At 34.5% G+C, this 27,683-nt stretch overlaps 1 protein-coding gene across 1 annotated transcript in view; it reads left to right on the top strand.

The window, feature by feature from the left end:
• Positions 1-5,295: 5,295 nt before the first annotated feature.
• LOC149789700 (uncharacterized) overlaps positions 5,296-27,683 on the top strand; it is a 61,413-nt gene continuing 39,025 nt past the window's right edge. Inside the window, exons 1-2 of the mRNA XM_089973353.1 lie at positions 5,296-5,442; positions 21,952-22,100. Of these exons, the coding sequence (XP_089829479.1) occupies positions 22,031-22,100 (70 nt within the window). The 5' untranslated portion in view covers positions 5,296-5,442; positions 21,952-22,030. The remainder of the gene's footprint in view (positions 5,443-21,951; positions 22,101-27,683) is intronic.

Raw genomic sequence — 27,683 nt, forward strand, 5'->3', positions numbered from 1 at the left:
ATAGTATGTATGCTGTCTCTTTGATAAACCACAAGAAGTAGACATTTTTCATTAAATGGAAATTACGCATGCTGTCTCTTTAATAAATCACAAGATGTAGACATATTTCATTAAATGGATAGTATTTAAATTCTTATTTGAACGTTACATTGATAATTACATTCGTTTCTACATAGTTATTTGAACAATACATTAATAATTACATTTTTTTTTCTAAATCGTTATTTGAACGATACATTCATAATTGCATTCTTTTCTAAATCATTATTTGAACGATACATTCAAGATTCTTTATATTGGGGTGTAGATCACTTTTATTTTGTTGATCGGTGATAGGATTTCACGTTTGTTTTGAAATTACATTCGTTAAATTAATGTTGATTTTTTTTCTTTCTCGTTTGAGTTAATTGTTGTTGATAGTTCCATGTTCCGAACTTTATCATTTTCCTTATCTTTTTGTTTATAATGGTGTCAGATTTGTTAATATTTAAATTGAGTTCATAAACAAACATCTTGTAAACGCAATTGCTTTTGGTGTTTTCCCTAATCCAATCCCAACTCGGCTTCATCCTGTGACAGAAGGGAAGGGTAAAAAACCTAATATCCTTATTATGCACTCGGTCCAAGGGTGAAACGAGATTAGGTGTATGATGTATGACTTGTTAGGTGTGATATTCACGAAGACAACCTGCTGACAGAAAACCACAACAACGGTTTTAAGACCCTTCCAACGAAAATAGAAACTGATGGTATTTGGGTTTGTGTGTGTGTATATATATATATATATATATATATATATATATATATATATATGTATGTATGTCTTAGACAATTGAAACTTAAAATCCCCGTTTACCCCTTCTCTTGCAAAAGTGTGTACTGATATGATTGTTTTTGTTGTTGTTATAGGGTTTAACGCCAGTTTTAGCATAATATTAGCTATACGTGGACACCAGTATAAATGGTGGAGGAACAACCAGGGAAAACCCAGAAAGAACCACCAACCCAGGGGAAGCTAACGGCAAGCTTTTTCACATAATCTCGAACCCACGCAGGCACACATGAGAAGCTTTGATCCGTAACGGTGAATGCTTGAGACCACTCGGTCACTCGGGGCCCCGTATGCTGGTATGAAAGGGCATAGTAGTATGTATATAAGGACGTGAAAATGTGTCTATCTCATACCCATCCTCTCTCTCTCTCTCTCTCTCTCTCTCTCTCTCTCTCTGCCTTTGGCATGTTACCATCTTTGTATGGTTGCATTTGTTTTAATCTTATTGGGTAATATGGGCTGCATTGAGTTAGCAATGTACAAATGTAGTTATGAATTGTATATGTGGTTTATGGATAGTAATGTGAAGATGGTACTATACTGTATATGTGGCAAGTGTTATGGTAGTAACACATTGTATATGGTTTGTTTATTTGAATAGCAACACATGGTATATGCGTTGTTTACTTTGACATTAAAAAGAGAAATGGTGCTTGATTGTATACTTCATTGCGTTTTGATTGTGGATAAAATATAATATTGCAGTTCCCCTAAATTTCCCTGAATTTGGTAGCATAGGAACGGTAAATCATGATCATACAATTAAAATTACGGTGGTGATAGCGCATGAAAGTTTGTAAAATTATTCCTAACTAAATTTAACTAACCAAATTTAATGTGTGAAACCCGTGTTCCAAGATATGATTCTACAGATCTCTAACACGATTATTTATGTATGTATATATAAAGGTACTATGGCGAGACGAAGTATTGATTCAGCTTGTTACTACAGGGCACAACAAATAACAATATATCAGAGAAAGGTAGCTGACGCAAATCTTGTTCATTCCTCAAAAATGACTACGTCTCAGAATTGTTCATAGAAGGAGGTATTAACAGTAATTTGACTTGAACGTGAAACAAAACCACTTGACGTGCTATTTTGGTTAAATTGGAAAACATTTGTTTTCAATTATTTAATTAAGTGGACACGTCGTTTGTGTATATTCGACTGGTTCAATTATTTAAACAATACAGATATTTTCAAACTGCACAAAATATTCAGGACTTCATAACAATATTATCATAGTCTGAGTTAAGACACAACTTAGACCGGGGTGGGGGTGATACATATATATATATATATATATATATATATATATATATAACATTGATATTGAATATAGCAAAGGGGTGATACCTTCAAAACGCACAAAATAGTCAAGCCTTTGTAATCCTATCAAGGTCTATGCTCGGACATATAAAATATACAATTCTTTATAATGATTATCAGAGTGTGTGTTCAGACACACACCATTTAGGTTGTTTTATTAGTACCAAGTCCGTGTTCAGGCAACAAATATTCCGGTCGTTAAAATAATAGCAAAACTAAGCTTAGATACCAACTACTTCTTTAGTTAAAATGATGCCATAAGCTGTGTTCAGACACCAAGTATTCCGGTGGTTAAAAAAAGACCAAAAGATGTGTTCAGACACAAGATATTTAGGTCTTTATAATAATATCAAAGTCTCTGTTCAGACACTCAACATGTACAGGTCTTTATAATAATATCAACGTGTGTGTTCGGACACTCAACATGTACAGGTCTTTATAATAATAACCAAGTATATGTTCAAACACTCAACATGTACAGGTCTTTATAATAATATCAAAGTCTATGTTCAGACACTCAACATGTACATGTCTTTATAATAATATCAAAGTCTATGTTCAGACACTCAACATGTACAGGTCTTTATAATAATAACCAAGTATATGTTCAAACACTCAACATGTACAGGTCTTTATAATAATATCAGAGTGTGTGTTCAGACACTCAACATGTACATGTCTTTATAATAATATCAAGTGTGTGTTCGGACACTCAGCATGTACAGGTGTTTATAATTATATCAAAGTCTATGTTCGGACACTCAACATGTACAGATCTTTATTATAATATCAGTGTCGATTTTCAGACACTCAACATGTACATGTCTTTACAATTAATGTAAAAGTGTGTTTTCAAACAAAATATTCATGTCTATACAATAATATTATGTCCATATAATAATACTGCGAAAAGCTATGGTCAGACACAAGTAGGACTATTATGAAAGTCCGTGTGCAGAAAAAATTATGACTATTATGAAAGTCCGTGGTCAGACATAAGTAGGACTGAGGATGAAGAATAAGTAGTACTGCAGATTAGTTGCAATTCATTTTAGCCTAAAATTCGCTCACACAAGAAATAAATAGAATATTGCCAAAGGTTTGAAGATATTAAGGGGAAAATATAAATTAAAGTCAGAAAAACGTTGAGCGGAAGGAATTGGGAGAAGTAGTAAAATGTTTCGATTAAAGTGAAGTTTTGGCCAATCGTTCATGTATAGATTTCCAAGAAGATAGGTTTAGTAAATTACATGTTAATCCAAATTGATTTCAACGTTCTTCATGGAATAAAAGAGAAGAAAATATGATTCAATTTATGACGTACCTTGATGATAATACTGTTGGTATTGTGTCAGCATCTCATATGCTTCATTACGAGGGGAAATATGGGTCTCGCCATTAGTTAATAACGAGGCAACCCTTGACTCTTCCTATGTAGGAAGGTGTGGGACAGGTAGGATGTCTCATTTGAGATCAATAGGCTAGCACCATATATAATTCACTCAGTGCAAAAACTAGCATGTGTCAGCAGTCTATCTAAGAATAATATAAGTTTTTTGTATTCAATGCAAGCATTCGTTGTGATGGATGCTTTCAACATGTCTGCACATGACCGGTATCTTAGAAGGTGCTACCTCTTTACATTCCATACAATTATTTTGAACTTTGTCTTGTCTCGCTTGCATATGCTTAACCTGGAATATCGACTGATACGTTCAAAGAAAGAAAAACTAACAACAAAAAAGGAAAATGAAAGAAAACAATAAAGAAGAGATGGGCATTTTTAGGAATACCCAAACAATCTGCATATTGTAATTGTAACGTATAATTTATGTCCCTCCTATGCAATGTGAAGGTCAATCGGTTGATATATGCCACGATAACGATACATTACAAATAGTTTTCTAGGTGAACTGTCAAAGTAGCTCCTAAAGCAAAAACGTTTCACGTTGTTTACTTGTTCTAAGGTGAGACAAGATCAACAATGATTTTAATGGTAATGAATTATTGGTATTATTAACACATATCATGCTCTACAGTCTTATATTATCAATTAGAGTAATCTACTATTTATCAAGTATCACTAGTCACTCAGCGTACACTACAGTTCTAATTTATCAAGTATCACTACTCACTCAGCGTACACTACAGTTCTAATTTTTCAAGTATCACTATACCCTCAGCGTACACTACAGTTCTGATTTATCAAGTATCACTAGACACTTAGCGTACACTACAGTTCTAATTTATTAAATATCACTAGACACTCATCATACACTACAGTTCTGATTTATCAAGTATCACTAGACACTCAGCATACACTACAGTTCTTATTTATAAATTATCACTGGACACTCAGCGTACACTACATTTATAAATGATCAAGTATCACTAGACACCTAGCTTACACTACAGTCCTAAATTATCAAGTATCACTAGACACCCAGCGTACACTACAGACCTAAAGTATCCAGTAGCATTTACACCTAAACTACAGTCGTAACCTATCAAAATTCACTGACATATGGCGTACACTACAGTTATAATATGTCAAGTATCACTAGAGACCTAGTGTACATTACAGTCAAAAAGGATCCAGTAGCATTGACACCTAGCGTAAACTACAGACCTAAATTATCCAAGATCACTGACACATGGCGTGCAATACAGTCCTAATTATCAAGTATAAATTGACACATAGCCTACACTAAAGTCCTAAATAGTCAAGTATCACGTGACACCAAGCGTCAACTACGGTCCTAAACTACCCGGTAGCATTGACACCTTGCCTCAATTGAAGTACTAACGTATCAGGTAACAATCGCTATTGTTGTTTCCCACACTAAATTTTCACAGGAGAGATTAAGTTTGTATATAAATTTATATAACGGTCGGCATCGAATCAACAACGTTTTGTAGATTGTATCCAAAGACACAACCACATATAGTGTTGCAAGAACACAAGGCATTAACACAAGTTTCCATATAGATAACACCTTCATGATGGCCAGGTAATGACCCCATCTTGCACCAGATATTTAAATGTACAAGCATGGGGACGAGAGCACGAATCCGGTTAAAGCTGTGCACCCATGTGATTTGTCATATGACCTACACAGGCATCGGAATGGGCATAACACATTTAGTTATCAAATCAGATACATACGAACGCGCCGGTAGACGTAACCCGATACCTACGACACTCTCGTCATTCGTCTCGACAGTGTTTCCAACTGAAGACTCCAACATTTGGTTCAATTACTAAGCTGCATATAAGGTAACATTTTAAAACGTTGTCAATTACCTTTATTGAAAATAAGCAAACAAATTGTCTTCATGAATTGCAAAATATATATCTTTTGAAAGCAATACATTAAATATGTAGTTTGAAAATGCGAATACATTAAGGCAGAATCGTGTGGGTAAGTGTGAATACAATAAGACGGAGTTTTTGGGTAAGTGTGAGTACAATAAGGTCCAATCTTGTGGGCAAGGGTGAATACAATAAAGCAGAGTTTTATGGGGTAAGTGTGAATACGAAAAGACAGAGTCGTGTGGATAAGTTTGAAGACAATAAGGCAGACATGAGCGTGGTAAGTGTGAATATTATAAGGTAGAGTTGTGTGCGGTAAGTGTGAATACAACCAGTCAGAATTGTGTTGGGTAAGTGTGAATACAATATGGCAGAGTCGTGTGGATAAGTGAGAATTCAAAAAGAGAAAGTTGTGTTCGGTAAGTGTGAATACAACTAGGCAGAATTGTGTGGAGTAAGTGTGAATACAAAATAAGGAAGTGTTGAGTGGGGTAAATGTGAATACAACCATGCATACTTGTATGGGTTAAATGTGAGTACAATAATGCAGAATTGTGTGAGGTAAGTGTGAATACCATAAGGCTGGGTTGAGTGGGGTGAGTGTGAATACAATATGGCAGAGTTGAGTGGGGTAAATGTGAATACAATAAGGTAGATTTGTAAGGGGTAAGTATGAATACAACCAGGAAGAATTAACTGGGTGGAGTATAAATATAAAAAGGCAGAGTGGAGTGGGGTAGGTGTGAGTACAATAAGGCGGGGTTGAGTAGAGTAAATGTGAATACAAAAAGGCATAATTGCGTTGGTCAAATGTAATACAATACAGTAGAATTGTGTGGGGTATGTGTGGATAAAATAAGGCAGAGTTGAGTGGGGTAAATGTACATACAATCAGGCGGAATCGTGTGGAGGTAAGTATGAATACAATACGGCAGAATTGTGTGTGGCACGTGTGAATATGAAAATGCAGAATTGTGTGGGGTAAGTGTGAATAAAATAAGGCTGAGTTGAGTGGGATACTTTATATCACAGCATAGTCATAAAGTGTACTTACAATAATATAGACTAGCTAGTATCTTCTATCTGCCCGCTTCATGACCTTTTGAAACACTACACTTGTATTTTAATCAAGGTACACTTAAAGTTTTATTTCACATCATCTTCATTACTAGGACGAAATAATTTAATTACGATGATGATGATCAGGATACCGAAGTTACTGACAAATTCATTCTCACAGCACTTATTTGCTGTCACTACCCGTCCAATTTGGCCACCCCATGACCATGCTATCATTACCCATCCATTGATGCCACCCCATGACCATGCCCCTAAAAAAACCACACTCCGTTTATTTGACATTGAACTCAGAATTTTACTGTAATAGTACGATGTCAAAAGTGCATAAACATCCATTTATCAGCGCAATTTCTTGAATACATTCAAGCACGCCCATTCAGCAATGCAATTACATGAATATATTCCTATCAGTGCAAATGCATGCATACATTCATACACATCCATTCAGTTGTACAATTATATGCACGCATGCGTGCACACCCATTTAACAGTTTAGTTACATTCTGACTTTATTTCTTTCTTGTTTGCTGAATTCTCCTCTTACCGATGACACTTATTTGTTTCTCGCACCACATGTGATATTTTGATTTTAAGACGGGTTTTTATTTAATACACGTGATGTTTCAGGCGAGTTCAACATTCAGTCCGATTATGTGGGGATTGGCAGTATATCTATGGAGATATAGGACAGCAAAATGGGTTTCCTTACAGTGATAAAAGTTGTCCGATCTAATCAATTTATTTCAGAAAAGCAAAGATGTGTTTAATGCATTTTTACCTTTTTGTAGAAAGTTAATTGTTTCCATTTGATTTTTAAATAAAATATACAGACAATGTATCCGATTCATTACAACTGATTCTCTGTCTTTGACAATTGTTGTCCAGTATCAATGTGAAACTCTCATTATTTATAAATTGGCAATTTTGTTTTAATTAGTAGTCGATATGAGTGTGAACTAATTCTTCACATCTGTTCTTAAATAATAAAAATAATAATAATAATAATAATAATAATAATAATAATAATAATAATAATAATAATAATAATAATATCCCAATAATAATGATCAAAATTTTTATGTGTGTGTGACCTAGATTTTTAACGTATCTTTAACTAGTTTGCAGTCATATCACTTGACGTTTGCAGTGTGACAGCTTATTGTGATGTCTATCACTGGGCATCATACCGCAGACATGTAGCGGGATGCCCCACCCAGTCACATTATCCTGACACCAAGCCCAATGTCCTAATATTAAAACTCTTTATGCTGAGCGTCCAGAGAGTCAACCGTTTAAACCATTTTTTAAGTTTTTGCATAACTCGGCCGGGGCTCGAACCCGCGATCTTCCCAATCCGAGGCAAACGCTCAAACCGTATAAACATATTATCTAAACTGTAAGACAAAGAAATTGAACAAATATCCACTAGGTTTCCTAATTCGACAGGAACATACACATATCACAGAATAGTCTCTTGGACACATTATCTTAATTCAATCATGTCAACTTATTTTTAAAAAAATTACGCATTTAGTTCTTATGTTTTGCTCGCACAGTGTGTTATGAAATAGAAGAGAGACTGATTTATTGATTGGTTGTATTTGTACGGCCCACCAATACGCTTAGGCTATTTAGCGCCATAAAATGTTTATATGTAGGATGATAAAATTGCTGTAGTTGCTATTCAGTTAGTATATATGGTATTAGTAGTAGCAGTAGTAGTCGCATCATTATTACGGTAGTTACATCAGCAGCAGTATGGTAGTAGCATAATCAGTATTATCACTGTAAGTACCAGTTATTCATTGTAGCAGAAATACTACTGGTAGTCACGAAGGGGTCGAGTAATTCTATTAGGGGTACAGTGACTGGATAGACTGCTAAATATTTCCATGTATGTATGTATGTATGTATGTATCTATGTATGTATGTATGTATGTATGTATGCATGCATGCATGCATGCATGTATGTATGTATGTATGTATGTATGTATGTATGTATGTATGTATGTATGTATGTATGTATGTATGTATATGTGAAATGAAGAATAACGAATAAATCAATGAATGAATCAGGGAATGACCGGATGAAAATATATGATTCGCACACCCTCACTTTTATTTGTTAGCCTTTCGATTTTGAAAACGAAAACCATCAATGATAGAGAAAAAATCGTTTTGTGCTTAACGTCATTCTTCGGCGATTGTGCAGGCTTCATATGGCGGCCAATATATCTGGTGGAGAAAGAACCCGGAAAAAGCTCTGGAAGAACAACCGGGCCCCGGAACCTTTCTCACATATCATGGCTGCCCTAAGACTCGAATCCACACAGACAGTGGTGAGATGTTGATAGTCTGTAAAGGCGACTGCCTTAGATAAATCGGCCAGCTGTGTCCATGCAAAACTTAATCGCTTTATTCATCAAGTTCTAATGTCATGGTGGTATAAGTAGTAGTACCAGCAAAATTTGTTTTACTTGTTATATTAGTAGATATAGTAGCACTTGTAGTAGCAGCAGAAATAGCAGTAGTATTTGCAATATAAGTATTCGCAGTAGTAGTTGTATTAGTAGTAGTAGTACGGTAGTAGCATTAGCAGTAGTAGCACTATAAGCACCAGAAATTCCTTGTAGTATAAATACTGGTGGTAGTCACGAAGAGGTCCAGAAATGCCATTAGCGGTATAGGGACAGGATAGACTGCTAAACATTCGTAGTGGTCATGAAGGTAACGACGAATCATATTCGAGGTAAAAGGATTCGGCAGACTGATATATATATACAGACACATAGAGAGAGAGACAACGTGATAGTATTAGTCACTCTTAGTAACAGGTGCTCCACACCAGCATAAGATTTAGACGAAGGTAATGAACTAGACGAAAAGTACAAGCGAGTGACAAAATTATTTCAGATTACCCTCAAGACCTGTTTTGACGTATAACGTTATCATAATATAGTATTGTATAGTATGACAGACAGAACGATTGGTTTGCGTACTACGAGGTCATTTGGTCGTTCGGTATGATTGTTTTATTGCTCTTATTGACATTAAGCTCGCATCGAGCACCTTTTATTTTAAGAAGCTAGATACACGAATGTGCAGAGTGGTAGGTTAACCCATGTCATGGTAACTCAAGGTCAGAGAGTTCTGCAGTAATGATACGTCGGTAATTGAATTCAAAGTTTTACAGATTTCCAAAGCTAGGTTACTGCACGCGTAGGGAGTTGCACAATGACAATGTCAAATTTTCAAGCATTACATGACAGTTACCTCAAATCTGTGTGACTGTGTAGTCATTAATGTTAGAGGAAGATTCATTAACATTAATCGTTCGCAGTATTGACATCCATTACTAACCTCCATAGTATTTACACCCAACACTTATCGCCACATCGCATTATTTACACCCAACAATACATCACCATCTGACATTATTATTTATACCAACAAACTCCATATCTATAATATGTATACTCACCACTAAATCACATTATATCCATATTGCTTACACCAACAAACTATATATATATATATATATATATATATATATATATATATATATATATATATATATATACATTATTGATACCCAACACTAAATCACCATTTTTCCATAGTATTTACACCAACAAAATCCATATCGATAGTATTTATACTCACCCTTAAATTGCCAACTGTTCATATTATTTACACCAACAAACTTACCACAAAATCATCGTCTGTCAATATTTATTTACACAGACGCACTCAATATATATAGCATTTGGCACAGAATTGCAACCAAGTGGGTTTTTGGACTAAATGAACAAGACAAACACAATGTGAGAAAGATGGAAATTTATGAATGAATTAATAAAGATAAATATATGATGTAAAAATATAATGATTCTCTCACGCTCTCAACATACTATGTACTCATATCACTCTACACAACATTTACAAAATATTAAATCAAAATGAAATACAGATTCAAGAACCCTCATGGACTGCACATACACCTCAAACAGTATTTTACACAATAAGAGATTCACATAATCTCGAACATAATTTATATTAAGATTCAAAATAATCTTATGAACATAACGAAGATTCAAAAAATAATCTTATGAATATAAAAAATGCAATGGAAGCACAATTAATCCAAACGTATGCTTCTAGACCCCTTGTACAGTCGCACGATTCCTTTGCTTGGTCCACACCTTTATCGACCGCTCGCACCCTTCATGAATCCTCCACGAGTACAGTCATACGTTACACGTACAGACAGCATACAGCACTTTTTCTAATTTGCTGCGTCTACGTCCGTGGCAAATACATACGTACATACATACATATCGACAGCACGTAGCATTAAATGTTCTGGAAACTCCAGATAGCTCTAAGCGAATTTAGACGGCATCGGACAGCTTCAGACCGTTCCAGTCATATTCACAGTCACATTGACAATCACATTCCATAGACACAATCACAGATACAAACACGGTCAGCTACCATAACAGTCAGCTACCATAACAGTCAGCTACAAAAACGGTCAGCTACGAATACAGTCAGAATCAGCTTCAAACACAGTCAGCTACAAACACGGTCAGCTACAAACACAGTCAGAATCAGCTTCAAACACGGTCAGCTACAAACACGGTTAGCTAAATGCACAGTCAGAATCAGCTACAATAAAACCAAATTGGATATAATAATAGTTTCTGTATAATCTCTTGATATATGATAATACTTTAATTCTGCGTTGTAATAAACACATTATTACGCGATAAGACATTGCAAACCGAATAAGCTTCGCATATCAAATACAAATGTAAATTTAACACTTACCCCTATGGCTGGAGAACAATGGAGAGTGTATACTCCTTGACGTGATCCAAATACGATCAGTGCGGTTTTAGAAATTGGTCTTACTTAAATCCAAGGGAGAGTGAGTACAAGCCAGGGTAGAATACCCGTGCATATTATGTTAGTCATGTTACCTCGTCACAAGTAATCTCTGTGCTAGGTACATGTTAATACAGTAGCTTACCTGGAAAAACACATTCACCCTAGATAACGTTGTACGCATGTACAACGATAAATAGTCGAATTGTTTTAAGACAAAACCAAGTAATTTGTTTGCTTAATTATGTGACAGTATTCATACCCACGACTAAATCACCATCTGTCCATACTATTTCCACAAACACACTCCATATCAATAGTTCCTATGCTCACCATTCAATCACCATATGTCCATAGTATTTACACCACCAATCGCTATATCAATATTATTTATACTCACCAGTAAATCACAGTCTGTCCATATTCATTACAAAGACACAATCCATATATATATTATTTATACTCAAAACCAAATAATCATATGTCCATATTATTTGCACAGACACAATCTATATCTACAGTATGCATGCTCTCCACTAAATCACCATCTGTCCATATTATTTACACAGACACACTCCATGTCTATAGTAGTTATGCTCAACATTAAATCATCATCTGTTTATATTATTTACACAAAGAAAATCCGTATCAATAGTATTTATACTCAACATCAAAGTCACCACAAGACGATATTATTTACACAGACACACACCATATTTATAATATGTATAATCAACACCAATCACCATGTGTTCATATTATATAAACATACACACTCAATATCAATAGTATTTATAGTCTCCATCAAAGTCACCGTATGTGGATAATATAATTTCACAGACACACTCCATATTTACAGTAGTTATAATCACCACCAATCACCATGTGTTCATATTATATACACAGACACACTCCATATCTATATTATTGATGCTCACCACTAAATCACCATCTGTCAATATTATTTACACCGACAAACTCCATATCTATAGTATTTATACTGACTACTAAATCGCCACCTGTCCATATTATATACACAGACACACTCCATATCTAAATTTTTGATACTCACCACTAAATCACCATCTGTCCATATTATTTTTGCCAACAAACTCCATATATATAGTATTTATACTCACCACTAAATCGCCGCCTGTCCATATTATTTGCACAGACACACTCCATATCTCTAGCATTTATGCTCACCACGAAATCACCATCTGTCCATATTGTTTACACCAATAATCTCAATATCTATATTATATATAATCATCATTAAATCACGATCCTTCAATATTGTTTACACAGACACACAAAGTCCATATTGATATTATTAATACTCATCAACAAATCACCATCTGTCCATATTACTTACACATACGTCCTACATAGCTATGTTATTTATGTTCACCACAAAATCACTATATATCCATATTATTTACACCAACAAACTATATATCAATAATATTTATATTCATCATTAAATCACAATCCCTCGCTATTGTTTACACAGACGCACGTAATGTCTATAATATGTATTTTCCCAAATACATCACCATCGGTCCAAATTATTTAAATCAACAAATTCCATATATAGTATTTATGCTTACCACTAAATCACCCCATGTCCATATATTTGCATAGACACACTCAATTTGTATATTATGTATACTCACCACAAAATCACCATTTGGTCATATTATTTACACTAACAAACTCCATACCTATTGTATGTATGCTCACTATTAAATCACTGTCTGTCCATATTGTTTACACAGACACAATCCATATCTATAGTATTTATAATCACCACTAAATCACCATCTGTCCATATTATGTAAGCCAACACACTCCATATCTATAGTATTATGCTCACCATCAAATCCCCATCTCTCCTTATTATTTACACAGACAAACTCCATGTCGATATTAGTTATACTCACCACTAAATCACGATCTGTACAATAAATTCCATATTTATAATATTATACTTATCATTAAATCACGATCCGTCAATATTGTTTACATAGACACACTCAATATTTATAAAATTTATTCTCGCCACTAAATCACACTTTGTCCATATTAGTCCATATTATTTACAAAAGACTCAATTTATCTATAATATTTAAGTCTCCACTAAATCACCATATGTCCACATTATTTACGCCAAACACCCATATCTATATTATTTATGCTCACCACTAAATCACGGTCTGTCCGTATTCATCACACAGACACACTCTATATCTATAGTATTTATATTCTCCACTACATCACCTTCTGTCCATATGGTATACACCAACAAACTCCATATCTAAAGTATTTATACTCAGCACTAAATCACCCTTTATCCATATTAATCACACCAACAAATTCGATATATATAATATTTATACTCACAACTAAATCACCTGTCCATATTATTTACACCAAGAAACTGATATCTATATTAATTATACACAGCAGGGAATTGCCATCCCTCGATATTGTTTACACTGACACACTCCATATATATAGTATTTATGCTCATCACTAAATCACCCTTTGTCCATATTATTTACGAGAACAAAATCCATATATATATATTATTTATACTCGCCACCAAATCAGCTTCTGACCATATTGTTTACACCAACAAACTCCATATCTATAGTATTTATACTCACTACTAAATCATCATCTATCCATATTATTTACACCAACTAAGTCCATGTAGACAGTGTTAATACTCAACGCTAAATCATCAACTGTCCTTATTATTTACACAGACACACTCCATATTTATATTATGTATACTCACCACCAAATCGCAATCTGTCCATATTATTAACACTAACACACTCCATATCAATAGTATTTACATTCACGAGTAAATCACCATCGGTACACATTATTTACACAAACAAACTCCATATCTATAGTTTTTATATGCAACACTAAATCACCATATGTCCATATTATTAACACTAACACACTCCATATCTATATTATTTAGACTCACCCATAAATCAACTGTCCATATTATTTACACCAACAAACCCCATATCGATAGCATTTATACTCACCACTAAATCACCATATATCCATATTATTTACACATACACACTTAATATTTGTAAAATGTATGTGTAGTATTTATACTCATCTTCACATCACCATATATCGATATTACTTACAACTACAAATTCAATATCAATAGTTATTATACTCACCACTAAATCACCGTCTGTCGATATTCTTTTTAGAGACCCACTCCATTTCTATAGCAATTTTACTCTCCAATAAATCGCCATCTTTCCATATTATTTACACCAACAAACTCCATATCACTATCATTTATTCTCACCTCTAAACCACCGTATGTCCATATTATTTACACAAACAACTCCATATCTATAGTAGTTATACGCACCACCAACTCACCAACTGTACTTATTATTTACAAGAACAAATCCATATCATTACTATTTATACTCACCACTGAATCACTATCTGTCCATAGTATTATCATCAACAACTACATATCTATAGTATTTATACTCACCACTGAATCACTATATGTCCATAGTATTATCATCAACAACTCCATATCAATAGTATTTATACTTACCACTAAATCACCATATGTCCATATTACTTGCACAAACACACTCCATATCCATAATATGTATACACACCACTAAATCACAAGCTGTGCATATTGTTTACACCAAGAAACTTAAGATCTATGGCATCTATACTCACTACTAAATCACGATTTTCCATATGATCTACACCAACAATCTCGATATCAATAGTAATTATACTCGCCACTAATCACCATTTCCCATAGTATTTACACCAACACACCCCATATTTATATTATGCATATTCACCACTAAATCACCATCCCTCGATATTTTTAGACGTACACACTTTATCACTATAGTATTTATACTCACCACTAAATCACTCTCTGTCCATATTATGTACACCAAAAAACTACATATCGATATTATTTATACTCAATACTAAATCACCATCCCTCGATATTATTTTCACAGACACACTCCATATCTATAGTATTAATACTCACCACCAAAGCACCATATGTCGATATTATTGACCCAGACATTCTCCATATATGCAGTTAGTATTTATACTCATTACTAAATCACCTTCTGTCAATATTTTTTAGATACACAGACCATATTCATAGCATTTATACTCACGACTAAATCACCATCTGTCCATAATATTTAGACAAACAACTCCATATATATATATATATATATATATATATATATATATATATATATATATATATATATAGTATTTATACCCACCAACAAATCACCATATATCCATATCATTTACACCAACAAACTCCTTATCAATAATATTTATACTCACCACTAAATCAGCATATGTCCATATTATTTACGCAAACACACTCCATGTTGATAGTATTTATGCTCATCACTAAAACACCATATGTCCATCTTATTTATACCAACAATCTCCATATCTATAATATTTACACGCACCATTAAATCACCATCCCTCGCTATTATTTACACAGACACACTCCTTATCTACAGTATTTGTTCACCATTCAATCACCCTATGTCCATATTATGTACGCCAACAAACTCCATATTTATATTATGTATACTCACCACCAAATCGCAATCTGTCCATATTATTAACACTAACACACTCCATATCAATAGTATTTACATTCACGACTAAATCACCATCGGTACACATTATTTACACAAACAAACTCCATATCTATAGTTTTTATATGCAACACTAAATCACCATATGTCCATATTATTAACACTAACACACTCCATATCTATATTATTTAGACTCACCCATAAATCAACTGTCCATATTATTTACACCAACAAACTCCATATCGATAGCATTTATACTCACCACTAAATCACCATATATCCATATTATTTACACATACACACTTAATATTTGTAAAAGGTATGTGTAGTATTTATACTCATCTTCACATCACCATATATCGATATTACTTACAAGTACAAAATCAATATCAATAGTTGTTATACTCACCACTAAATCACCGTCTGTCGATATTCTTTTTAGAGACCCACTCCATTTCTATAGCAATTTTACTCTCCAATAAATCGCCATCTTTCCATATTATTTACACCAACAAACTCCATATCACTATCATTTATTCTCACCTCTAAACCACCGTATGTCCATATCATTTACACAAACAACTCCATATCTATAGTAGTTATACGCACCACCAACTCACCAACTGTACTTATTATTTACAAGAACAAATCCATATCATTACTATTTGTACTCACCACTGAATCACTATCTGTCCATAGTATTATCATCAACAACTACATATCTATAGTATTTATACTCACCACTGAATCACTATATGTCCATAGTATTATCATCAACAACTCCATATCAATAGTATTTATACTTACCACTAAATCACCATATGTCCATATTACTTGCACAAACACACTCCATATCCATAATATTTATACACACCACTAAATCACAAGCTGTGCATATTGCTTACACCAAGAAACTTAAGATCTATGGCATCTATACTCACTACTAAATCACCATTTGTCCATATTATTTAGACAAACAACTCCATATATATATATATATATATATATATATATATATATATATATATATATATATATATATATATATATATATATATATAGTATTTATACCCACCAACAAATCACCATATATCCATATTATTTACACCAACAAACTCCTTATCAATAATATTTATACTCACCACTAAATCAGCATATGTCCATATTATTTACGCAAACACACTCCATGTTGATAGTATTTATGCTCATCACTAAAACACCATATGTCCATATTATTTATACCAACAATCTCCATATCTATAATATTTACACGCACCATTAAATCACCATCCCTCGCTATTATTTACACAGACACACTCCTTATCTATAGTATTTGTTCACCATTCAATCACCCTATATCCATATTATTTACGCCAACAAACTCCATATTTATAGTATTTATATTCACCACCAAATCACCATCGGTCCATATTATTTACATCGACGAACTCCATATCGATTGTATTTATACTCACCACTAAATCACCATTTGTACATATTATTCATATCAACGAACTCAATATATATAGTATTTATACTCATCACTAAATCACTTCCTGTCCATATATTTGCAGACACACTCAATATCGATAGTATGTATACTCACCACTTAATGACCACCTGTCCGTATTATTTACACCAGCAAATTCCATATCTATAGAATCTATACACAACACTAAATCACCATCTGTCCATATCATTTACACAGACACACTCCATATTTATGGTATTAATACTCACCACTAGATCACCATCTGTCCATATTACTTAAACAGACACCTTCCAGATCAATAGCATTTATACTCACCACTAAGATACCTCTAATATGATATAAGACCAGTAAGACGACAATTTACATATAATATAATACTATACCAATAAGACAACAAGATACCTCTAATACGATACAAGACAGTAAGACGACAACATATTTCTGATATGATGGAATATCAGTAAGACTACAATATACCTATACTGTGATACAAGACCAGTAAGGCGTAATTATAAGTCTAATATGATACAAGCTCAGTAAGACAACAACATATCTCGAATGTGACACAAGATTAATGAGACGTCAAGGCACCTCTGATATGATTCAAGGCCGAAAAGACGAGAGGGCACATCTAGCATGATACAATACCAGTATAGCGATAAGATATCTCTAATATAATACAAGACCAGTGAGACAATATACCCCTAATATATCACAAGACCAATAAGACGAGATGCCTATGATACGATACAAGACCCTTAAGATGCAAGGCCAGTAAGGCGACAATATACCTATAATGTGATGCAAGACTGGTAAGACGAAAAGGCACCTCTGATATAATTCAAGACTAGCAAGACGACAGGGCGCATCTAATATGATGAAAGACCAGTCAGACAACAAGATACTCTAATATGATACAAGATCAATAACAGACGACAAAATACCTCTAATATGATTCAAGATCAATAACAGACGATACGACAAATATATTTAGGCAAAAAATTTAAGATGACTGTATGCATGTATATCATTGTGGAGAAACCATCTCTCTTTCAACATGACCGTATACATATTTCTTTCAATTACCTTTTCCTTTACAATACTTTTCGTTGCACTGAATGAATTGTAGAGGATATTAACATAACTATTTAGTTATGTTCGTTAAACAATTTTGTACATTTTGCGATTAAAACAATAAAACACGGTGTATCTGTTTTCAGCTATGCAAAGCGACAATTGGTCTGCTTTCATAAACAATTTATGGAACAAATGTTAAATGTGACCTTTGAGACATTTTATATTACAAGGAACATGATATATATATATATATATATATATATATATATATATATATATATATACCATAATTATAAAATTAAATTGTAGTTGTGTACATGACATGTATATGACTAGTTGTGTAAATGATAGATATATGACTAGTTGTGTACATGACATACATATGATTAGTTGTGTATATGACATGGATATAATTAGTTGTGAACATGATATGGATTTGACTATTTGTGTACTTGACATGGATTTGACTAGTTGTACATATGACATGGATATGACTAATTGTGTAACGACATGGATAGTATTAGTTGTGTACATGACATGGATATGACTGCCTGTGTACTTGACATGGATATGAATAGTTGTGTATATGACATGGATATGACTAGATGTGTACATGACATGGATGTGACTAGTTGTGTACATGTAATGCATATTACTAGTTGTGTACATGACATGGATATGACAATTTGTGTACATGATGTATTTGACTATTTGTGTACTTGATATAGATATGACTAGCTGTGTACATGACATAGATAGGACTAGTTGTGTAAATGACATGGATATGACAATTTGTGTACTTGACATCGATATGACTAGCTGTGTACATGACATAGATAGGACTAGTTGTGTACATGACATACATATGATTAGTTGTGTCTATGACATGGATATGACTACATGTGTACATGATATGGATATGACTAGTTGTGTACATGACATGGATATGACTAGTTGTGCACATGATATTGATATGACTATTTGTGTACCTGACATCGATATGACTAGCGCTGTGACATGGATATGACTATGTGTGCACGTGACATGGATATGACTAGTTGTGTACATGACATGTTGTTGCAGAGTTTAATGCCATTTTTCAGCACAAGATAGGCTATACATGGCGGCCAGTATTAATGGTGGAGGAAAGACCCGGAAAACCCCCGGCAAGAACCACCGACCCACGAGAAGCTACTGGCAAGCTTTCTCACATAACCACATTAGCCGAATCCTAGACTCGAACCGACGCAGACAGAGTTGAGATGGCAGTGATCCATAACGGTAAGCGCTTTAGACCACTCGGAAACTAGGGGCCCCTGTACATGACATGGATATGACTATGTATGTATACGACATGGATATGACTAGTTGTGTACATGACATGGATATGATTAGTTGTGTACATTACATGGATATGACTAGCTGTGTACATGACATGGATATGACTAGCTATGTACATGACATGGATTTGGCTAGTTGTATATATGCTATGGATATGACTATGTGTGCTTGACATGTATATGAATAGTTTTGTATATGATATGGATATGACTAGCTGTGTACTTGACATGGATATGAATAGTTGTGTATATGACAAGGTTATGCCTAGCTGTGTACATGACATGGAGGTGACTAGTTGTGCTCATGACGTGGATATCACTAGTTGTGTAAATGACATGGATATGACTAGTTGTATGCATGACATGGATAGGACTAAATGTGTACAGGACATGGATATGACTAGTTGTGTACAAGACATGGATATGACTAGTTCTGTACATGACATGGATATCACTAGTTCTGTAAATGACATGGATAGGACTAAATTTGTACACGACATATATATGACTAGTTGTATATATGACATGGATATGATTAGCTGTGTACATGCCATGGATATGACTAGTTGTGTACATGACATCGATATGACTAGTTGTGTATATGATATGGATATGACTATACGTGTAATTGTCAAGGATATCAATAGTTGTGTACCTGACATGGATATGACTATGTGTACATGCATGGATGTGACTAGTTGTGCTCATGACATGGATATCACTAGTTGTGTAAATGACATGGATAGGACTAAATATGTACAGGACATGGGTATGACTAGTTGTGTACAAGTTATGGATATGACTAGTTGTGTAAATGACATGGATATGACTAGTTCTGTACATGACATGGATAGGACTAAATGTGTACATGCCATCGATATTACTAATTGTCTATATTATATGGATATGACTATATGCGTACTTGACAAAAATATGACTAGTTGTGTACATGGATATGACTAATTGTGTATATGACAAGGATATTACCAGCTGTGTAGATGACATGGATATGATTATTTGTGTACTTGACATGGATATGACTAAATGTGTACATGACATTGATATGACTAGTTGTGTACATGACATGGATAGGACTGAATGTGTACATGACATGGATATGACTACTTGTGTACAAGACATGGATATGACTATCTATGTACATGATATTGATATGACTAGTTGTGTACTTGACATGACATGGATATGACTAATTGTGTACATGACATGGAATTGACTAGCTGTATAAATGCTATGGATGGGACTAGTTGTGTACCTGACATGGAAATGAATATTTGTGTACTTGACATGAATTTGACTATTTGTGTATATGACATGGATATGACTAATTGTGTACATGACATGGATATATCTAGTTGTGTACATGACATGGATATGACTAGTTGTGTACATGACATGAACATTACTAGTTGTGTACATGACATGGATATGACTATTTGTGTACTTGACATGGATATGACTAGTTGTGTACATGACATGGATATGACTATCTATGTACTTGACATGGATATGACTAGCTATGTACATGACATATATATGACTATTTGTGTACATGGTATGGATAGGATTGGTTGTGTACATGACATGAATATGACTAACCGTGAACATGACACAGATAGGACTAGTTGAGTACATGACATAGATATGACTAGTTGTGTACATGACGGATATAACTACCTGTGTACATGGCATATATATGACTAGTTGTGTAAATGACATGGATATGACTAGTTGTACATGACATGCATAGGACTAGTTGTGTACATGACAGTGATATGACTAGCTGTGTACATGACATATATATGACTAGTTGTGTACATGGCATGGGTAGGATTAGTTGTGTACATGACATGGATATGACTAGTTGTGTACATGACATGGATATGACTCGAATGTTGTTTTCTGTATGTTACAGCTCATTCCTCGTAACGCATTGCGTTAGGTTGATAACTCATTCGGAGTCAATAACCCTGAAAGATCATTACACCGACTTCATGGCAACAGGAGGACAGACAGAGGTTGGATGGAATCTGGTCACTGTTGGGAATTTGACACTAGAAAGCAGTAAGTGATGTATAGCTTACATATAAAAAAAAAAAAAAAACATTTACACTTTTTTACGAATCTCTGTCCTTAAAAGAATAATGGAAAGAGCAAGGAGGAAAAAGCTTTGCAAACGCCTACAAATAATTTTTTTCCCTAGAATAAAACGTGAAAATGTAACAAAAAATGGATCTTACGGTATTGCGAATTAAATCAACCAGTTTGGTGTTGATGTCCCGGCAGTCTTTTGTTGGATTACAATAATTCAATCCAAGACCATATCCTTATTTTGAAATTTCACTGTAAAGTCAAGTCTCTATTTCCAAGAATGTTTTTGTAGAGGACTGTGTATTTCCATATCACGATAAGTATAATATAGAAAGCGGTATATAACAGGTAGGCTAGGTATTCACGCCATGTCGGCCAATTCTGCGTGTCGTGTAATCAGCGCAACGATATGACATTCCAGTGTATATTTGATCATGTATTGTATTTGGTCGAATATCTAGATGGCAAATAATCAAGAGAGAGAGAAAGAGAGTCAGAGAGAGAGAAAGACTGAGCGAGAGAGAGAGACAAAGAACAGAGAGAGACCGACCGACCGACCGATCGACTCTCTCTCTCTCTCTCTCCTTCGGTCACTTACCGTCGTAGATCCAGAGACATCGATACATGCCGGGAGAAAGTCAGCTACGCTCCTTTTTCATCTTTGAAATTTTGTTAAACATTTCAGATTTTAATAATTTTCGTGTTTTTGCAAAGCATGATTATGAAGCATGAAGCATCCAGATTAAAATAACGTGTCATCACTAAATAACTTGTCATCATCACTAAACAACTTGCTTCCTCGTAAGAGTGTTACTATATAAAACTAGGTTAATGTTGTTTTCATCTTCAATAAAAGTTAGATCCAACATTATCGGAGTACTTTTTTAACATCTTTTCCTATCAACTGTGCCTTTCGCTGACAGATCACGAGTATGACACATGCTCTGTGAAAGAAAACAAACGTATCACAGTTGTCCAATCAATTTCCGAAAGCGCTGATGTCCTACCTTTATTTCAAAGTTCAACGTTTAATCTTCTACGTCTTCGAATGACTTCAAACTAATTGGTGAAAAGTATGCATCGTTGTTGAATCAAGCGAATCTATTCAATTCCATGAAATGACCTTTAGATACATTAAAGAAATAACTTCATTGAAGAATGTAATCATGTATATGTTATGAGATCTAATACTAAAGGATTAACGAGACTTGACTTTGGTATTTTAATGGAGATAATCTAAAAGCATGAACGAAATCACGCTGAATGAGATCATTGTTCTAGCTGCATTACCTAACTGCAAAGACTGTAGAGAGATATGGGATGTTTGAAAAATGAATGGACAATATACCCAGATACATACGAGAGAGACAGAGAGATAAAAATAAAACGGACAGAGATAGGAACGGGTAAACAGACTGACACAGCGAAAACGATAGTGTCCAACATCCAAACTTTGAAACACGTCGAAATGGCATTTGATAAATTATGTTAACTAAATAATAAGTATATGTGTGCATTTGTGTGCGCGCGCGGTTCTGATTTTTATGGTAGCTTTAACAATGTTTCAGTCATATCGCTATGATGTCTGCAGTGTGGCAATTTGTAGTGATGTCTAGCTTTGGGCCATTATGTCGCCGATATGTAACGTCATGCTCTAGCCAGTCACATTATTTTGAATCCAGTGCGACCACTAAACTCTTAATGCTAAGCACCAATCGAAGCAGCAGCTAGAACCATGTGTGTAAGTCTTTGGTATGGCTCGACTTGGGTTCAAAACCCACAACCTTCCTCATCCAAGGCGGACGCTCTAACCACGTAGGCCGCCAAATCGGTCTAACTAAATAATCATTACAAAACTTGATCGAATAATCATCATATCTCCCTCTCATATTTTATTCTTATTTTTTTTTCTTTATAATTCATTAAAAATATCTGAAAGTAAAACTTGGCTCATTTTAACAAGGCAGCCGTATTTATGTATTTTCGGTTGTTCAAAAGGGCAAATACGATTTGATGGAGAAGTCAAATCGATTTTACTCCCACTTAATATGTGTTAACATTTCCATTAGTTGATTTAATAGAGGCATGTGGGCCCTTGTTGCACAGACTAGATTAAATGTTTTCTGATCAAGATATATTCCTTCTATGTTTCATGCAGGATTAAACAAATTATATACATGCATTTTAACGGTGGCTCTATCTGGATTAAATTTTACCATTACAGGTCAGGATATATCGTTGCATGCTACAGGAGAAAGGTCCGATACGTTCTGCTTGTGACAATAGCGTGCATGTGTGTGTGTGTGTGTGTGTGTGTGTGTGTGTGTGTGTGTGTGTGTGTGTGTGTGAGAGAGAGAGAGAGAGAGCTGACTCATCTGAAGTATAAATGATATGTTGACTGACCAGACAACACTGAAAGAGGGAGAGATGAGACTTCACATTCTTTTGTAATCGCTAATGGTCTTATCCGCTCTTTTTAGATGCTTGAAAGCAAACAAAGGATCAACGTGGACGCGTTCCTATGTGTGAACACTGGGATAATGGTAGCTAGAGTTACTCCAACCAGGGGTACCGTCCCACCCGAACCCTTGCACGATACTTAAAAAAATATTTCTGTATCCACCCCTAAGCAAACATAGTGTGTGTGGGGGGTGTGGGTTCGAATTTTAAAGTAGCTTAAATTATGTGTCAGTCATATCGCTACCTTTGCACTGTGGCAGTTTATAGTAATGTCTAGTACTAGTACTGGGGCATCATGCCGCAGACATGTAGCTTTATGTCCTACCAGTTGCATGATCGTGATACCCGATCGACCAATCCTAACACTAATCTCTTAATTCCGAAAGTCATGTGATGCAGCTGCAAGTGCAATTTGCATAGGTCTTTGATATGACTCGGCCGGGGTTCTAACCCGCGACTTCCCGCATCAGAAGCGGACACTGTATTCATTTAGGCCACTAGAGCAGTTTGCAAACGGATGACAATATGTGTGTGTCGCCTACGGTAGTTAAATGAATTTACAAACACGGTTAATCGTCTTTACAATACATAATGTTTTGTTTTTCTGTATGCCTCCCTTCGTGTTTAGAACATTGCTATATTGCACATATTGGTAAAGCTTCCTTTGGTCATAGTGTATTTAGTTCTTGAGCTTTTCCAGATTATGAATTAGAAGTTTGTTTCACACGGACGTGAAGGAAAACATCGTGTTCGGTATTTCAGTTTTCTTTTGATACATTTGAGAGTTATCATGTTGTCACATAGTGAAGAGAATGCACTCGGTTATATTTCTCCATAATATTGTTACTGCCTTGTGTCGCAGTGGTTCACCATCAGCTGATGTGTCATCAAGACGAGTCACACAAATTATATTAAATAGGATTCCTGGGCTACGCTGTCAAGCATGTATTGGGTTCTAAAAATAGTCCAACATTCCTCGTGTCGGTCCATTTTGAAAACGCATATATTCATGCCTGGAAACGCCGATACACGCTTGGCACTGTAGATACGTGATTCGCATTAAATTCCTGATGTCATATTTGTGCAGATTAGGGAATAACATTATGGGCGGTGGGTGTCCGGAAAACATTGTAAAATCAATTTTCACTGTTTCTAAGAATCCTTTCGACTGATGGTTCTGTACTGTATGTAGGAATCCTATGCGTCTTTTCTTCGGTATTCTCGTTTGGCGTTGTCCTAGCGACATCTATTTGTATTTCATGTATTGCCTCTATTAGAATGTACTTCCAGCTAACATATAGCGTGGTGCAATGTACATCGGCTGAAAACGGTGGTGCTAATTGACCTAAAAAGGATACTTTTTAAATTTAACATTGAAAGTATTACTGCGTACCAGAGAGAGGTCGTTATATGTGTATCTGAGTGACGGGTATTTGTGAAAACACGGACTAGCACTGTAAACATGCTTATTTATCAGTAATGTCATGTTATATGTTGCTTATGTCTCAATCATGTAGGAACGGTTTTCAAATTTGAACAACTTAATTTGTATAGGATGCGGTGGATTGACGCCGCATTCTATGAAATTCACAGACCTGAAGCACATAAATATCTGCTCGATATGCCAAGGTGTTGATGCGGTTATCGGAACCTTGGCTGCTGAAGATTTTCGGCTTGCATATGTTGTTTACGCTGACTTTAATTTGTTCCCACGCCGGATTTGGAAGTGCATATTGATGATGGTAGTGGTGGTGGTGGTGGGAGGGGTCTCATAGTATCCACCATTCTATAGCAGAATAGAAATGACTGTACACCCGAATATTGTCTTCTGTGGGACTGCTGATGTTGTTTGTTGTATCTTAAAAAATGTATATGTTGAAATGAATAAAACTGAGACATGAAAGAACGAAAAATGAAAAATATCTTAGAAAATAACACTAGTAGTATTTCCTAGTGCGTTTGACCAAATATATGTCTAAGTAAATGTCACACCAGTTTAATTTTCATCGCATGATAGTAGAATACACATTTTAGTTACTTTACCCATGTTGGACCTTTTCATTCTTTCTCGTGCTTTTCATATGCTTGTAGTGTTTTACTTCTTGAAGTAACATTTTTCAGGCATGCGTCACTGCATTCAAGTTAATTTGTCTGTTTCTTAAACTCATGTTGCGGGGGTAATACTTACCTTAGATAATATTTTTATAATAAGTCAAAAGTGTGGAAAATATTTAAACAATGTCCATATTATCTATGCTGGTACCAATGCTTATATTTTCCATCAGAATACTATCTAAACTGCTTTTCATTTTTGCCATCGGATAAGTCGGATTTAGTTACGGTACGTAATGATATGTAAGTGTTTAGTTCGAACGATTACTGATTTGATAGTAGGTCACTTATATATATATATATATATATATATATATATATATATATATATATATATATATATATATATATATATATATATATATATATATATATATATATATATATATATATATGTATGTATATATATCTATATATATATATATATATATATATATATATATATATATATATATATATATATATATATATATATGTATGGGTTATTGTGTTGCTTTGATTTATGCGCGGACGTGCATGAAAACATTGTCACATTTCTATTGCGTGGTTCATTCCTTTTTGCATAAGTATGGAAGGTAATATTTTTATAACTTACAGGGGCAGAGAGGGGCAGATGTTGATTTGGTTTAGATACACCTCCCTTTTATGGTGATATTGAACTCCCTCCCTCCCTGTTCCTGCTTTACCATTTTAGTTGTGTTATAGTATTGGGGTGATCTGGTTAAATAAGAATAGCTTTAGGTTCCCGTGTAACTTATGTTTCTTATTGAGTCCATTAGTTGGCTGACATTTTGTCACACGTTGATGAGACATATGTAACATATGTACTTTAATTGTTTTGTTATAATTACCTCCAAATCATATAGTTTTAGTATTGCTATTGCAAATGCGACGATAAGCAAATACAGTCATCCTGGTGATTGTCGTGAAGAAGGGTGAGTTGAAAACGTGCAGAAAAAAATATTCCTTTAGCTTCAGAAGGAA

Source organism: Sinohyriopsis cumingii, chromosome 10, assembly GCF_028554795.1.
Source record: "Sinohyriopsis cumingii isolate HCF-2022 chromosome 10, ASM2855479v2, whole genome shotgun sequence".
Taxonomy (NCBI): domain Eukaryota; kingdom Metazoa; phylum Mollusca; class Bivalvia; order Unionida; family Unionidae; genus Sinohyriopsis; species Sinohyriopsis cumingii.